The sequence below is a fragment of the Nicotiana tomentosiformis genome, chromosome 2, assembly GCF_000390325.3.
Source record: "Nicotiana tomentosiformis chromosome 2, ASM39032v3, whole genome shotgun sequence".
NCBI classification, from domain to species: domain Eukaryota; kingdom Viridiplantae; phylum Streptophyta; class Magnoliopsida; order Solanales; family Solanaceae; genus Nicotiana; species Nicotiana tomentosiformis.
The window spans coordinates 60,893,577-60,910,758 of record NC_090813.1 but is presented as its reverse complement, the minus strand read 5'-3'; the positions used below and the strand labels follow the sequence as shown (position 1 = coordinate 60,910,758).

Sequence of the window (17,182 nt, the reverse complement as noted above, 5' to 3'; positions counted from 1 at the left end):
AATTAGTATTATTTCAGAGATTTTCCCGTTACAAAATTACGCATGTTAATGTCTGTTTGCTATTTAATCGGGAGGTGATTCTAGCTTCTTGTTTGATTTCCATACCAGTAGTATTAGTATTGCTCTTGTATTTTGTTATGCTTAGTTTTTTTTTACTACTTGTTGTTTCTGTTTCTTATTTTATTCCTATTCTTGTTTCTTTCTCTTCGGTTGATTTATTTTTTTGTTATTCTGCTATTGCTTTTTTTTAATTTTCGGAAACAGTCTCTCTAGCCTCACAATGTAGGGATAAGGTCAGCATACACCCTACCCTTCCTGGACCCTAGTTGGAGGATTACATTGGGTTTGCTGTTGTTGTTGTTGTTGTACTAGCTTCTTGTTTGAGCACTGTCGATGTCATTAATGTTTTAATTATTTTCATGATGACCAAGCATTCACATGTTAAAAATAAAACTTGAAGATTGTAACAGTAATAATTCAACTTCAAAATGGAGTTAAAGTCTCATAATTAAGATGATGGAATCCCAACAAAGCAGTAAAACTTGAAAATGAGAGAGAAGAGAAAAAAGTTTGATCAGAAGAAGAAAGCAGCCATAGAAGCAAAGGCAGCCATTAAAACAGGGACAAACAAAGTAATGGCAGCACTCTCCATTGAAGGTGAAGGTGCAGATGCTTCTGCTCCAGTAGCCATAGCTCCTCCAATATTCCCAAAAGCCATAAGCATCATCATGCAAATGGTGAAAACCATAGCCAACTTCTTCAAACCTTCCATTTTTCTTCAAGAATTTTCACTAAAAAACAGAAAAGAAAAAGAGAACTCTTAGAAATGAAAAAGATATGATTGAAAGTGACTGCCTTGAGTGTGTAACAGCCATGGTTTTTATAGGAAGAGATTAGGTGAAGAAAACAATAATTCTCCCGCTATTTTATTCAAGAATATATGGGGGAAATGTTTTTTTTTAGGTTGGCGGGTTGTCAAAAGTACAAAAACAAAATTAGTAATATTACTTTCTAGATCCAGCCTGGAATGAAAAAATGTTTAAGTTAGTTTTTGCTTTTGGTCAAGTTAATAGCCATGTGCTGATCACAATAATATTTGAGTGATTATCAATTGATCAACTTTTCAAATAGCTTCTCTTAATATTTCTGCGTTTGTAGTCCTATTGAGACGGAAATCATATAGTATTGTAACTATTTAATTGAAATTGGAATAACTTATTCTGGCATTCAACTTACAATATAATTTTGAAATTAATCCAACTCCACATAGTTGAGATTTAATTATCTTCACTTCTTGTTAGGATCATTTGCGCATTCTTTGCTAATGAAGCGAGAGGCTTCGCATCGTTTTAAGGGATAAATCGATCGAGCTTTTAATATGAAAGAACCTCAATTAAGTTTTTTTTACTAAGAAAACAAAATGTTTAATCAAAAAGAAGATTGGAAAGTAAAAGGTGACGTAAGATTATGCATCAGAAAGAAATTAACAAAACCTTTTAATACACTATTAAAAGATTAGTAAAAGATAACTATAGATAAAAATACCGAATTCACCTATTATTGAAATGATAATCGATCAGCTAATTGATGCTCTAACATGTGCTGGTTGCTTAACTGACCATTCTCAATGATTACCCACACAAGCTGACAACTTACACTCATGTCTTTGGATAATTTTCCATTACACAATTAATTAAGATAACGCCCTCTATAATAGTTAATTTAATTAAATAAAATCTCTCACCAATTATGTCTAGCACATGTAGTAGCTTCATTTCTCTTGGAAAAGCGAAAACTAGCCTGGAAAAAGAAGTTCATCATTTCTTTTTTTGGTTTGGTCCAGAGTGGACGGAGTAACATTATCCAATATTTTACTTTTGCCAACCGCTAACCCTCAAAACTATGTTCTAATTTTTTTCTACTATTTTCTATCATAAGGTAGTTGGCAATTCAACTAAATGTTTCTATAAAAGCCGGTTCTTGTCACTCTTTTCAAACACACTCACAAGTCAATAAGATTCTTTTTCATTCTTAAGAGTTAATTTCTCTCATTTTTATTCAAAGTCCTTTAAAGTAGAAAGAAGAAGAAATGGAGGGTTCCAAGAAATTTTCTATGGTTTTCACTATTTGCATAATGATTCTTGTGGCTTTTGGGAATGTTGGAGTGTTAGCTGCAGGAGCAGAAGCACCTGCACCTTCACCTGCAATGGAGAATGCTGGAACTACTTTGTTTGTTCCTGTTCTAATGGCTGCCATTGCTTCAATGGCAGCTATCATCTTTTCCTAAACTTTTTTTTTCCCTTCTTTAATTTTGTGGTTTTTTCCCCATGCTTGTAACATTGCGATTATTTGTTGAGGTTCTCGATGTCTAATAAGAATTTAATTTCATCATTCTGAAAGAATAGTTTTATAATGTTATTTCCTCTGCGAAGTAATGGACAACATAATCCATAGTTATATATACTAACTAAAAACGTCTCAGCCTGTTTAACTAATTACCTTGGTCTCCCTTAAATGTTTATGCTCCAAAGTACTCACTATCCCTCTTTTTTCTTCTAGATAAGTTGGATTACTTTATGAATGACTATTATCTTAACATGGAGTGAAAAAGTAGTGATATAGTTGTGACCCCTTATGTAAACAAATAATCTACTTAGGTTACATTACCATTAAAATCTGAAATACATGCGTTAATAAACCCATATCAATATGCTTGATTCCGTTCTAATGTCTCTGTGTTGGAGCAAAATCATAATTGTTTACCCGTAAAATGGTACAATTGAATTTATACGTGATTTTTAGACAAGTGAACTAATTTGATCCTGAAATAATGCGATAATTGAAGAAATGTACAATATTTAGTCTTAAAATGTAGACGAAACAACAGAGATGACAGTTTCGGGAACAAGGTTTCCGGGTACAACAATGATAAGATCAAAAGGTGAAAAAGTAAGTTTATCTTAAGCTTTGTTATAGAATGTAGTGTAAGTTTAGCCAGAAAATTCGTATCTTACAATGATAACTGAGCTCACTATTTATAGTTGTGTCTACGAAAGGATGTCCTAGGATCATGCCCTCCTTTAATGTCAATTATGAGGGTCATTGATGAAGATGTAATGGTGAATATAAATGCCAAATTTTCTGTAACAAACTGTCGCTCTTAATGCTGCAGAATATTCCTTATTAAATGCCACCGGGCGCAGAGTATTTAATACACTTTTATGAATGTTATCCCTTTCGGCGACAAACGGAACGACTGCGTTCGGTCTTCGGTCATCCCCATCTAGGATTCCACGTGCCTTTCCTTTATATGACCACGTGTCAAATCATATTTCACCCTATACAATAAGTGGTATCACATTAACTTCAAATGCAATAACAACATTATAGTAATAGCAAGGGAGTATATAAGTGCACAAAGAAGTTCCTCATGATTTTCTCTTAGGTTGGAAAACTTGGAATGGATCTTTTCTTACATTAACTGATAGAACAATCATTGGAATACTTAAAGAATGAGCTATATAAGACAACTTCAAATCCTTCTATGTACAAGTAGATTGGTGAAAGAACATCCGGTCTGCTAATGTTTAGTTTTGCAAAATAAGATTGAACATCTAATTTTTTACTATACTTAGAGTTTTTGCACTTTTTAGTAATTTAATATATGTTTAATTTTAATGTTTGTTTTTTGACCTTTTAGTAGGATTTATATAAGAAAATTGAAAATACAAAAAAAAAAAAAGTCGCATATTTACCTATATTATGAAAAGAAAATCCACAAAAATATACTTTCCTCTAATTTTGATAAGCTAGTATTTTTGTAGTTCTATCTTTAGTAATCTTTTTATATTTTTCAAGGTCTAAAAAGTTTATGTCTCGCCATTTTGATTTAGTAAGGACTAAGGAGGAGTATTCTTTATATACATTGGAAAAAAATATACTCCCTAATTTACCCCACCTAATATATATAATACTCATATCAGAAACCTAGAGAGCTAGCAGTAGCGGCAGAAAGAAAAAGAAGCTAGAGAAGCTAAGAAAATAGGAGGGCCTTCTTCTTCTTCTTCTTGGCAACAACTAGCTGTTCTTCTTCCTCTCACATTTACGCCTCAAACTAGCTCTAAATCTACACAAATTCGTACAGAAAAAGGGCAGCCAGAACCCAAAAATCAGCCATCTTCACCATAAAAAATCAGGTCCTTTCTTCCAGCAAAACTTACCCCAATTCACCTTGAAATCAGTCAAAAACAGCCCCAAATACCCCAGCGAAAATCAGTCAAAAAGACCTCAAAACAACCACCTCTGAAAATCGGTCCAAATCTTAAGTCAAAAGACGGCCAAAACGCTGCAGAAGATAGCCATTAGAGCAGCTCCAAATTACCATGTAAATACCTAAAAAATACCCCCAAAACACCACCTAAAACCACCTGTGTCTTCACCGTTTTGTTGTGCGAGATTGACTGTTGAGACGCCGGCGAGTTTCGGTCGAGGTCCGAGGTCCGTCAGGATCTTTCTCGTTGCTTTGATTTCTCTGTACCAAAGAGGTATTGTAAACCATCTGGATGTTCTTATTGATGTATTCATAAAGCTTCAAAGAAGGTTCATTTCTTCCATTTTTATTTTATTATATTACCGTGTTTATGGATATATATTGTTGTCTTGTGAAATCTATGTCAATGAAATGTACCATCATTCTGTTTGTTTAGTTTTTATTAGTTGTTGAGTTTTCTTATTGGTTTTTGCATAATTAGAAAATTACTACCCATGTGTTTATGGCATTCTCTGTTAAAAGTTACTACGTGTTAAAAATATTGGTTTAAATTTGGTACATAATCTGTCGAGTTGGGTTTAAGTAGACTTAGAGAAGGAAGATTTGGGCAGATGGGTTTTGAAATAGAAAAGACAAAATTGAATTTGAGGTTTTTCATTTTTGGACTCGAGTAAGCTAAACCATGTCAGGCCCAACTAGTAAGAGCTATAGTTAACCCAATCCTAGTAAGTACATTTAGCATGGCCCATTTTCTTTTAGCGTCTGTTTGGAAAGCCACCAGGTAATTGGAATTAGTGTAATTATTAGGATAGTAATTACACAGTTGTGTAATTACGACGACCTGTTTGTTTGTCATAGTGTAATTACAATGTAATTACAAGTTTACTGTTTGGTTGCATAAGTGTAATTACACAGTTAGATTAAATTTTAAATGGAGTAATTATCAAAACTTAAAAGTTAATATAATAAATATGTGCATATAAATTTTTATAAGTATAAATGATATTGTTTTTGATTATTTAATATATATATATATATATATATATATATATATATATATATATATATATTCCAAATTAATAATATTTAGTTTAGATACTTACAAAAACTATAAACATACGTTTCGTAAGAACATTATGGAATTCATGTTTGATAAAATAAATTAATAATTATAAATATAATGTCATAACATTATTCAAATGTTTGATAAAACTAATCTATCAATTCTAACTAAAAAATGAACAACATGCAATGTGAGCCAATACTACTTAAATAAGTAAATTGGAACCATGAATATAACACAAATTTCAAAATCCCCCCCCCCAAAGAAAAAAAAAGCTTAGCATATGTCAAATTCCAACTAGTAAGTTCCACTACAACTTAAGATTAGGAAACATAATAAGTTTATAACCACATTCAACAACGAAAATTCACTTTAATTGCATCACTCATTATGTCAAGTTTGTTAATGACTTATTATTTCTAATATTAGGTGTAGTTTCAAAAAATAGAATAATAAAATAAATAAAAAATAAAATATAGGCAATTACATGGAATCACAAGAAGTAAAGGTAGAGAAATAAAAGATAAATAATGTACAAAGAAAAATTTATTTTAAAATTTCCAAAGAAATTAAAATGTAAAAATAAAATTTAAAAATTAAAATAATAGAAATAAAAAGTTATGAAGAAAATAAATTAAAATAAAAACAAAAAGGAAAGAAACTAAAAAGCAACCTTGTAATTACGCAGTGTAATTACCACCAATTCTTACCTCCCCCTTGAGAATTGGAGAGTGTAATTACACCCCTCCAATTACACCCAATTCCATGCTGACCAAGTAATTACTTGGCCAAACAAACATGCCAAACTGTGTAATTACACTCAATTACGCCTAAATCCAATTCCTAAGTGGCTTTCCAAACAAGCTCTTATAGATAAATGCCTAACAAACTTCCATCAATTTAGATTTAATTAAGAAAATTTTACCTCATATAGCAAAGGTATACACCTTATTTATTATAAACCAAAATCATTTTAAAATATTATTCTATAGCTTCTTTTTATATTTTATAGCAAAATAGGTATTTATGGTATATACTACCATTGAGGCATGAAATACGGTATTTATATTTTTTTCTCTCTTTCTTTCAATTAACACAAGATTCTCTCAGATTTTTTCTTCGTTCTCTCTCTCTTCGAGCAACTCAAGCCCTAGTATTGATGGCCGACGAGAAAGAAGAATCTCTGTCTCTTCGAGCAACTTCCCCAGACAAGCTTTATAAATTGCAATACGACATAGATGTTTACGAATTACCTACTGGATTTTTCCTCTTTTGCAATTTGTTTTTCCCTTTTGGTTTTTCTTTTCGCGTTTGTTGCTTAACTTGAGGGCTGCAATGAAGATTCACTAACATTTGTTGGCATGGTTTCATATTTTTCTTTGGTAACCTACTACTACAATGTATTTTATTGAGAAAAAGAAAATTGATTCACTGATCATAAATTTGTTGTACGGATCCGACTAACTTTCTTCTCTTCTTGGCCGGAAAACGCCATCTCCGGCGAACTTTCTTCTCTTCTTTGCTATTTAGTCACCTACAATGATACAAATACATTGTATTCTGTACAAATTCACTCAAACACATTGTATTTTTTTATAAATACATTTTTTTGCATGTATTTTATGTATTTCGAAGATCTGTATTTTTTTAATACATCTGAATACACATGTATTCATGCATACCGTACATATAGTATGCATGAATACAGGATATAAATATTGAAATACACTGAATATTAACATTAAAATAGAACAGAGTATAAACATTGAATACATTTAATTTTAAAATACAATGAAATACACTGAATACAAATAGAAATATAGTGAATACAACCAATAAAATATTCTGAATACAGCAGTAATAACATGTATTAGGAATAACTAAAATACTGTTAATACAAATACATTTGAATACACTGAATATAAAATAACGAATATAGTAAATACAAACATTGAATCTAATGAATGCAACAATAAAAAAAAAAATATTGAAACACACTAAATACAAAAGTTAAATACAATATTTATAGACAACTGAAAAATCATTCTAATTAATTGGGTTGATAATGAGGCATGTTAGAATTGATTTTGTTGAGTTATATTAGGAGTGTATCACACTAATTGATATTATTTCTGTTATTGGACAGCTGGACATACCTATTTTTAAGGTGATTGCCGTTACTGTATTCATGAATACATGGCGTGAATACATGTGAATACATACGCGTACAACTGGACTGCCCTGATTTTAGGTGCTTTTTGTTGTTGTATTCATGAATACAGCAGCACGAATACAGCGAATACACTACTGTAATAACTGATTAGTAGCTATAGAAAGTAATTATGTATATGGTAGCTATAGGAAGTTAATAGCCACTAAACAATAGTGGTTTCTGAAAATTCCTCTTTAATTAATACTACTAATTTTGATGACCTACTTTATTTTTTGAACCAGGACACTGGGAACCAAAATTAATTCCACAAGGCTTCTGAATTTCCCATGAAATTAGAGACAAGATAAGCATTGCATTAAATAAGAAGAATGAGCAAAGCAGGTACACCTGATTTTTTCTACAGGGAAGCTCAGCGCCTTGGTTATGTTGCTCGCTCTGCATTCAAGTTGCTTCAGATGCAGAAACAATACAAATTGATAACCCCTGGTTCTTCTGTACTCGATCTTGGGTGTGCTCCTGGCGCATGGCTTCAGGTGGCATGTCAGAGTTTGGGCCCACTGAAAAATGGAGGTGTTGTTGTAGGAATTGATCTCAAGAAGGTAAAGGTTCCTCCTATGCACTGTGATTCAAGAGTTCAAACTGTTTGTGCTGATGCTCTCAACCTTCCCAAGAACAAACTCAAGGCTCTTTCTCCTCAGGAAAAAGGATTTGATGTCGTACTGTCTGATATGTGCCCCTTAGTTTCTGGAATAAGAATAAGAGATGCAGCTTTATCCGCTGAACTTGGTATGCGAGCCCTTGATTTGGCTGTTGGCGGAGTTTCCCTATTGCATTCGGGTGATTCAGAGTGCTCAAATTCAACTCCAAAGAATGATGGTTTACTGCGACCTGGGGGCCATCTTGTCATTAAGCTTTTAGAAAGTGAAGATGTGAAAGGTAGGTTCTTCCTATATTGTTGAGAGTATTTGATTTCTTGGCTCAATTAAGTTTACTTACTTGATTCATATATTGTGATTGTTCTACAGAGTTTGGGCAGTTATGCAAACCACTCTTCAAAAAGGCAGCATGGTTGAGGCCAAAAGCAACTAGGTCATGTTCAAAGGAGATATATCTGATTTGTCAAGGATTGCTGTGAGTTGAGAAAATTTTGTATCAATATCAACCTCCCAATATGCCTGGATCATGGATACAAGTTATACATCTTACATATATGATTCAGCAGAACATCATATATTGAATTTCTTGTTAACAGGAAAAATATTTCTGAATACAGAAAAGTTACAAAACATAATAAGGCAAGACATACATATGAAAACCAAATTATTAAACTATATCATAAACTTTATGATTGGTATATTTTCTTTGCTTAGTAAATAATTTGGTTACGTATATATTTATTTAGAAAAATGGTTCTTTATTTTCTGTGTATACAGAAATGTCTTGAATATATGATTTTCTCCGCTCGTTGAGATTTTAAAAATAGGGGGAAAAAGTAATTAATCAAATTACGACAAAACTAAAGAAGAAAACAATGCTAAATTAACGTCTTCAATGGCAGAGTCAATTATCAGACTGAAAATTCACACATCTGTTCTTTTCGTTTTTCCTTCTCTTTCCTTATTCATATCTTCTCTCCATTTTTCTTCTTTTCTTTGTAGTTGCCTATTTATTTTTTTGCTTGACGCTATTTATCCTTTGATTGGAGATAGTGTCCTTTTGCAGTAGAAATGAGTTTTACTTTTTGTTAATAGCAATTCCGTGGTTATAAGCTTTTATCATGCTTTCTTCTAGTGGAAACCACTGGAATACCAAATTTCATAGGAGTATTTATTGTTGTCTTATCGAGTATTTTAAGTCGGCAGATTACAAGTCTAAATTTTCCACCATCTTTGTGACTGATCAGAAAATAAGTTCGTCACAATTACCCTCTCAAACTTACGTGTAATTTCATATACAGTCAGACTTTTTTATAACAGTTTTCTCGGAATCAAATATTATATTATGTTATAATATATCCTCTATAACATCACTACTTCACTATAGTAGTCAAAAAAATTCGGAACAAGACTGTCATAGAGAAGTCAAAAAGTTTCTTCACTATAGCAGTCAAAAAATTTCGGAACAAGGCTGTTATAGAGAGATTTGACTGTATCATCATTACCGACTGCTTAGAACCGAAGAACAACACAAAGAGATTCTGAGTATAATACTCCAACTTCTGCTTCACTGTTCGATTCTGACCCTTTGCAATTTCTCCATAAAATTAGAGCTCTTTCAACCTTGCTTTCCATACAGCACTAAACGCCCTCGAATTAAATTTTCCTACTACCTGAATTTCAAGCAGGGAGGAATTGGATGAGACTCGAAAAATTTTATAGAGGGTTTTTGGACAGTTTAACATAAGTTGGTGAAAAGAATGAAGGAAAGAAGTCTGATATATTCAATTGTGATTTTTTTTTAATACCTGGACATAGTCATCGCAGTCAAAATCTGTAGAAACAAAGAAAACGTACCATATATTATTACTTCTCCTTGATGAACATAGTGATAGCGAAATAGCAAACTTCAGTTTTGTAAAATGACTAAACCACATATCATTACATATCAAATTACTTACAAATCAAAACTACCATAAATTGCAAAAGAACTACTCCATCATCTCAATATTCCAAATGAAGATTGTCACATGGAATGTCAGGGGGATAAATAAAGTATATAAGCAAAAGGAGCTGAAGGAATTTTTGAAGGAAAATAAAGTATATTCGTTGCTTTTGGGAGATTTAGCAGACTAGCGGAAAAGATAAAAAATTGAAAAAATCATGAATTAGGGCTTAAATCAATAAAAAGGGTCTTCACTTTTAAATTTAATACTTTTGAGTTCCTTTTTAAACCTTTTGAGTAATTACCAAACTGACTTTTGAGAATTTGGGTGTTATATGAAGGACTAATTCAACAAATTTTGTTTTAATTTGAAAAAATCTCTGGGCGTACGCCCCGAACGCCCGGGCGTACGCCCTAAATTGCAGGGTGTATGCCTCTTGAGACTTTCGCCCCAGAAACGCCTTTTAAAACAGTGTTAGTAGCAATAAGATTGCAAAGATTGTAAATAAAATAGCTTATGGCTGGGAATGGTGTACTAATGGATCTACTACAACTAGAGATCGTATATGAATAGTATGGGACCCTATTGACTCATTCATGGGATTATTCAGTCAAGACACAACAACACTATTATTCACTTTTCAGCGGTGTATGACTTGCATACTGTTCCAACAATGAAGGAGTTATGGAGGAAGCTGAGAGAAATAAAGGAGCATCCATAGTTGATAATGGGGGACTTTAAATCAGTTCTAGATGTGGCGGATATATCACATGGAAATGAGGTACATGAATATGAAACTAGGGACTTCAGAAGATTCATAGAGGAGTGTTGGGGTTACTGAACTTCAAACAATTGGGAGAACATTTACATGGACGAACAACCATGTATATAGCAGAATAGACAGAGCACTAATGAATGCACAGTGGATGAATACTATGCCTCCTTTACTAGTTCATATCAAAGACCCATACTTCTCATATCACTCTCCTTTATGCATTGAGACGGAGAGGAAAACATCATTAGAAAGAAGCCTTTTAGATTTCTAAATTGCTTGGCAAATCATGATGAGTTTGCAGAGATAGTTAAGAGCAGTTGGTCAATCCATAGGCCGGCACAAGGCATGATGAATGTATGGTTAAAACTGAATAATGTTAAAGGAGCCCTGAAGAGATTAAACAACAAGGAGTTTATAAGAGTGGAGACTAAAATTCAAAACATAAGGGATAAGCTGAAGGAATTACAAGCACAAATGAGGGACATAAGCCATAACACAGAATAGTTTGAAGAAGAGAAGGAGCTAAAGAAGCAACTTGAAAAGTGGAGCATAATGGAGGAGAGCATCTACATGCAAAAATCTAGGGTTCAATGGCTCAAGTTAGGTGACTCTAATTCAGCTTACTTCTATGCTAACATGAAAGGGAGAAGAGCACAAAATTATATCACGCAGCTTACATCCACAACATGGAGGTTATTACAAAGGCCAGAGGATATACGAGAAAAGATTATTGGCTTTTACAAAAGCCTACTAGGCTCAAGCCAGAACAATTTACCTGCCATCAATCCTAACATCATGAAGGAAGGGCCAAATTTGAAATGAGCTCAGCAACTTCAATTAATCAGGCCATTCACAAAGGATGAAGTGTTTCAAGCATTGGAAGGGATAGACACATTGAAAGCCCCAGGGTGTGATGGATTTAACTAACTATTCTTCTTGAAAACTTGGCACATACTGGGAGATGAGGTAACAAATGAAGTGCTTAGATTCTTCGAGACAACTGATATGTATAGACCTATAAATTGCACTTCAGTTACTTTGATACCAAAAGTAAAACACCCTGCCACCATCAAGGAGTATAGACCTATATCTTGCAACACAACATTGTACAAAATCATTTCCAAAATGATCACCAACAGATTGCAACAGGTCATGGATCCATTAGTAGATTGCAGTCAAAATACATTTGTTCCTGGAAGAGTCATTCATGATAATGTGGTGTTAAGCAATGAAATCATCAAAGGATATGGTAGAAAATGAGTGTCACCAAGGATTATGATCAAAATGGACATGCAAAAGGCCTATGATTCACTAGAACTGTTTTTTGTTTGGAGCAGATACTGTCAAATATGAACTTCCCATAAAGGTTCATCACATTGATTAGAAGCTGCTTCAGAATTGTTTCCTACTCAATTGTTATAAATGGAAATCCAACACCACCATTTGAGGCAAGAAAGGGCTCATGCAGGGTGATCCGTTATCCCCTTATTTGTTTGTACTTGCCATGGAGTATCTTACTAGACTACTCAGAACACTAAAGGGGAATCTAGATTTCAATTATCACCCTAGATGTGAGAGTTTGGGCATAATACAACTTGGATTTGCTAATGACCTCCTCATGTTTTGCAGAGGAGATGTGGTATCAACTAAACTACTATTCGAGTACTTTCAACATTTCTTCAAAGCCTCGGGATTGATTGCTAACATAAATAAGAGTAGTATGTACTTTGGAGGAGTGTTTGACCATGTACAACATGAGATAGTGCAACAACTTGGATTCTCTGTCGGTACATTACCTTTTAAGTACCTTGTAGTGCCACTAAGTTTCAAAAGGTTGGTTGTAGCACAATGCCAATTGAACTGTTAAATTTCTACCATATGCAGGGAGGTTTCAACTAATTAAAAGTGTGCTCATAGCCATACAGTCTTATTGGTATCAGATATTCCAGTTGCCTAAGAAGGTCGTAAACAAGATTGAAGCTGTATGTAGGACTTTTCTCTGGACAGAAAATACAGAAGTAAAAAAGAAGGCATTGGTGGCATGGAGCCAATTGTGTCTACCTAAGACAGTTGGGGGAATGAATATCGCTGATATACAAATATGGAACAAAGCTGCAATTCTGAAACATTACTGGAACTTATCTAAAAAAATGACAAGTTATGGATTAAGTGGGTACATACTTATTATATAAAAGGCAGGGATATAATTGATGGGGATGCCAAAAATGCCTCGTGGACTATTTGAAAGATCATCAATGCGAGGAGATATCTGGAAAGGGCAGCAGTGAGGATAGAAGAAGCTGTGGTGGATTGGAAATTCTCTATAAGAAGAATGTACAATATGCTAAGAGGAGAACTCCCAAAAATAAGGTGGAAGAAGATGATATGTAACAACCAAGAAAGCCTTAAGTGGGTGTTCATATTGTTCCTGGCAATTCAAGAGCGACTATATACCAAGGATAGGCTCATCAAATGGGGTATGGGGACTGACCCTACTTGTGCACTGTGTGAAGATGAACAAGAGAGCCACCAACATTTATGCAGATCATCTGCAAAGGTGTGGCTGTATATCCTGAAGTGGCTCGGCATGAATAGAAATCCTATGGATTGGAGGGAAGAGATTAATTGGGCTAGAGTGCAAGCTAATGGAAAGAACTCGCTAGCAAAAATCTACAGAATGAGCTTGGCTTGTAGAATTTATCACTTATGGTAAGAGAGGAATTATAGAATATTCCAACAGAAGAAGAAGAGGACACCAGAAGAAATAGCAAGAACAATTGTACAAGAAGTACATTGTAGAGGTAAAATAAAGTCAAATTTGGGAACTTACCTGAAGAACTTAAATTTCTATCCGAGTCTCTAATTAGGGCTGCTTATCGGGCGGATCGGGCGGTTATTGACTCTTATCGTTTATCGGCTTTTAAATGTATTAATCTGCTAGCCACCCGATAAGACATCGGGCGGATTGGTATCCGTTTAGCTATTATCGGGCAGTTATCGGTTTAGATTATGCCTTTTTAATTAGTAAATCGTGTAATAAACCGAAGTAAATATCTAAGAAACACAGAGAGATATCATTTCAAATCTGCACGAGTTCCAGCAGCAGCAGCACATTTGAGACCTTTCTTCAATATAAAACTCGTTCCGGTGAACAAGCTTGATACCATTGAAACAGGCTCAATACTTCTCATCAATAGTCTATCCAAATTTCTCTATTGAAATACAAAAGAGAATAATAACCAAATAAAAACAAAAACAGAGGGGGTAAACTTAGAAGAAACAACATCCAAGAATAAATAAAGCAGCAGCTAGATACTCCATTAGCGGATATAAAGATACTTATAAGTAATAGCCTTCAAATATCCTGTCAAACAAAGTAAAAATAAAAGGAATCAGATACTATTCTCCCTAAATACTAGTAGTATTTCTAAATCAGATTTTTGGCCGCCTTCTTAACCATATCCATAATATTATCATGTTCGACAAATTGTATTTCTAATTTCTAGCTCCTAAGATCTATCATTAGAATGACTCGAAACATAGGCTAAAAGCCACAAGCCAAATTGAATTTCCAGCATCTATAAACTATGCTAATGGATATTTAATATAAAGACCGATGTACTCCAAATGCCTTTGATGATATCTACAGAAGATTTAAGTCCATGAGTAAAGCTGGAATTTCGTCGTTACTAAGATATTTCAACACTTCAAAGAAATTGGAAATAAGTACCTAGAGTGGAACTTTTTTCCCAAAATCCACAACACAAGGTAGAGAATCTGTCAAACATCGATCTCAAAACAACACAAGGTAGAGAAGGCAACAATTGGAATGTCAATTTCAGAATAAATCTCAGTGATTGGAGATCCGTGAAATGGCGGAATACTTTGAGATGCTCTCTGAATTTAAAGGTGTAAACAACAGTGAGGATCGAATATTCTGAAGACATCAATAAGAAAAGAAACTTACCATCTGCTGCTCTAGGCTCTGGCTATGGCGAGAGGGAGAGGCGAGACGACAAGAGGGAGAGCCGAGACGGCGAGTCGGGCAGTCGGCGAGACTCGAGAGTCGAGAGGAAGAGGCGAGAGGTTGGTTGTTGTGTTGTGAATTGTTGTTGCTAAGAATTTTAGACGTTAGGACTTGGAGTTTCTCTTTCTAAAGTCTAAATGTAGTCCGGTACAGGAGTCTGGAAGTGGAAGTGTGGAACAGTGGAAGGGCTTTTTATTATTTAATATACATATGGATAAAAATAAATTATATATATATATATTCTTAACGGTTTAACGGATTATCCGTTAAGAAAATTGAATAATCCGCCCCCAAACTGATAAGCCGTTAATAAAAAAAAATTCATTCTGTTCCCCATCCGTTAAACCGTTAACCCGATATCAATAAGCCATTAAGCCACTTTTGCGATTCGATTTTAAATTTCGATTCGATTTTGAACGGCCCTGTCTTAAATGTGATTAGGGAAGTAGGCTGAAGAAGAAGCGGTTGCAGTTAGTGAAAGTTTGATTGTACTAGAGTTGGGATTTATGTCAACTCTAGGGGTTTTTGATATACTTGTAAATATTTTTCTCTGGTAATAAAATTGATAATTACCAAAATAATAACTCCACTAATTAACATTTTACATAATACAATCAAACAACGTATTATTTCATCAGAGCCCAATAGATTTACCATACCAAGCTTAAAGCACTTTATTGTAGAAAGCGTTGGAGGCCTGATAATTCAAAAGAAATCTGGCCATCATAGAACATAACAGAAAATATGATTGCCAATTTCCAAGCATCTCCTAATAGTGTCCAAAAGGAGAACGATTGGAAGTCCAAGGGATGTTATACATGGATTTTACTGAAAAACAAAGAGGTTGTCTAATGTCTTTACTTTTTCTTTGAAATGGGATGCTTTAAATATTCTTTAATACACCGCTTCAAACAAACTGAAGCGTTACAATGGTTGCATCATTATATTATGTAATGCTTGCAACGTTACAGACGTTGCATTTGCTCGTTTTGAAACAACGTCTTTCTCTTTCTATATTTATAATGGAACTGCAATTAAAATTTGGTTTTCTAAGTTTAATAGATATAGAATATTGTATTAAAATAGAGTAAACCCCAAAAATTGAGAAGTTAGATAAATACATTTTCGTAGTCTATAAGAGGTGTCATGTTAGCTCTTTGGCCCTAATAGATAGCCCACCCTCATATTTTTAAATCAAACACTTATACCCTACGCAAACATTAACACTGTTAGTGTTCTATTAAAGTCTCTTATTTCAAACCTATAATAAAGTTTTCTATTCCACTAATCCAATATTTGGCGTTAGTGACCCCTTTTCCTTTTTAGATGGATCACTAATAATACATGGAAAATAACCCTTCTCACATTTTCTTTATCTCTGCCAAATTTTAATTTCCCACTGTAATTTGGGAGCTAATTTTGAATCAGTAAGAAACAACTACAGAGATCAATTCCACGGTAAATTCCCTCTATGGGGCTGTTGAATAAAGAGGAAATTTTAAAAACCACTATTGTTTAGTGGCTATTAACTTCATATTGCTACTATATATATAATTACTTCCTATAGCTACTATTCAGTTTTTACGGTACTGTATTCGTTGTATTTGCGCTTGTATTCATGAATGTGAATACCTAATTTTTGACTATATTTAAATTTATATCACCTTCTACTGTGTAAATATTTTTAGGAATTTAATATATATTTTTTAGCTTTGTTATATTTTTTTATATATAGGGTAAAATTAAAAATAATTTAAAAAGTCAATTATTACTATTAATAATATTTTTATTTTTATTTTTATTTTAAAATAAAATAAATTAAAAAATCGAAAACATTTATTTATTTTTAAAATTTTTGGACGGGAATAAAAAAATAGGAAAATTAGAAGTATAGAATTAAAAAGTAAAAGTAAACTTAGGTGAAAATTGTTTAATAAAAAAAGTAAAATAAAGTGGAAAATTAAAAAATAAAAAGTAAAATAATGTGAAAAATTTTTAAAAAAATGAAAAGTAAAATAAAGTTGAAATTAAAAAAAAGTAAAATAAGTGGAAAATAAAAAATAAAAGTAAAAAAAGTGGGAATTTAAATATAATAAAAGTAAAAAAGTCAGAAATTAAAAAATAAAAGTAAAGGAAAGTGGAGAATTATTTTTTTTTTAAAAAGAAGAAAATGAGAAGTGGGAATTTTGTTTAATTAAAAAATAATAAAATAATAAAACAAAAATCTGAAAATTTCCAAAATTCTTTCTATAAATAGAAGAAAAATGTGAGG

General features: G+C 33.0%; 1 protein-coding gene and 3 long non-coding RNA genes across 4 annotated transcripts; 1 reads left to right on the top strand and 3 right to left on the bottom strand.

Moving 5' to 3' along the window:
• Positions 1 to 7,185: 7,185 nt before the first annotated feature.
• On the bottom strand, positions 7,186 to 8,640 carry LOC108947356 (uncharacterized). The gene is made up of 2 exons (XR_004510227.2): positions 8,503 to 8,640; positions 7,186 to 8,394 (listed from the first exon to the last, which is right to left on the bottom strand). It is a non-coding gene; the product is annotated as an uncharacterized lncRNA (long non-coding RNA).
• Positions 7,875 to 8,715, top strand: LOC104109115 (uncharacterized). The gene is made up of 2 exons (XM_009618319.4): positions 7,875 to 8,442; positions 8,532 to 8,715. Exons 1-2 carry the CDS (start codon positions 7,875 to 7,877, stop codon positions 8,639 to 8,641), a joined length of 678 nt encoding a protein of 225 aa, XP_009616614.1. The 3' UTR covers positions 8,642 to 8,715.
• A 767-nt stretch (positions 8,716 to 9,482) lies between these two features.
• Positions 9,483 to 11,652, bottom strand: LOC138891432 (uncharacterized). The gene is made up of 2 exons (XR_001971798.3): positions 9,971 to 11,652; positions 9,483 to 9,835 (listed from the first exon to the last, which is right to left on the bottom strand). It is a non-coding gene; the product is annotated as an uncharacterized lncRNA (long non-coding RNA).
• Positions 11,653 to 13,936: 2,284 nt separating this feature from the next.
• On the bottom strand, positions 13,937 to 15,107 carry LOC138906499 (uncharacterized). Its single transcript, XR_011413904.1, has 2 exons — positions 14,851 to 15,107; positions 13,937 to 14,247 (listed from the first exon to the last, which is right to left on the bottom strand). It is a non-coding gene; the product is annotated as an uncharacterized lncRNA (long non-coding RNA).
• Between the last annotated feature and the right edge of the window lie 2,075 nt (positions 15,108 to 17,182).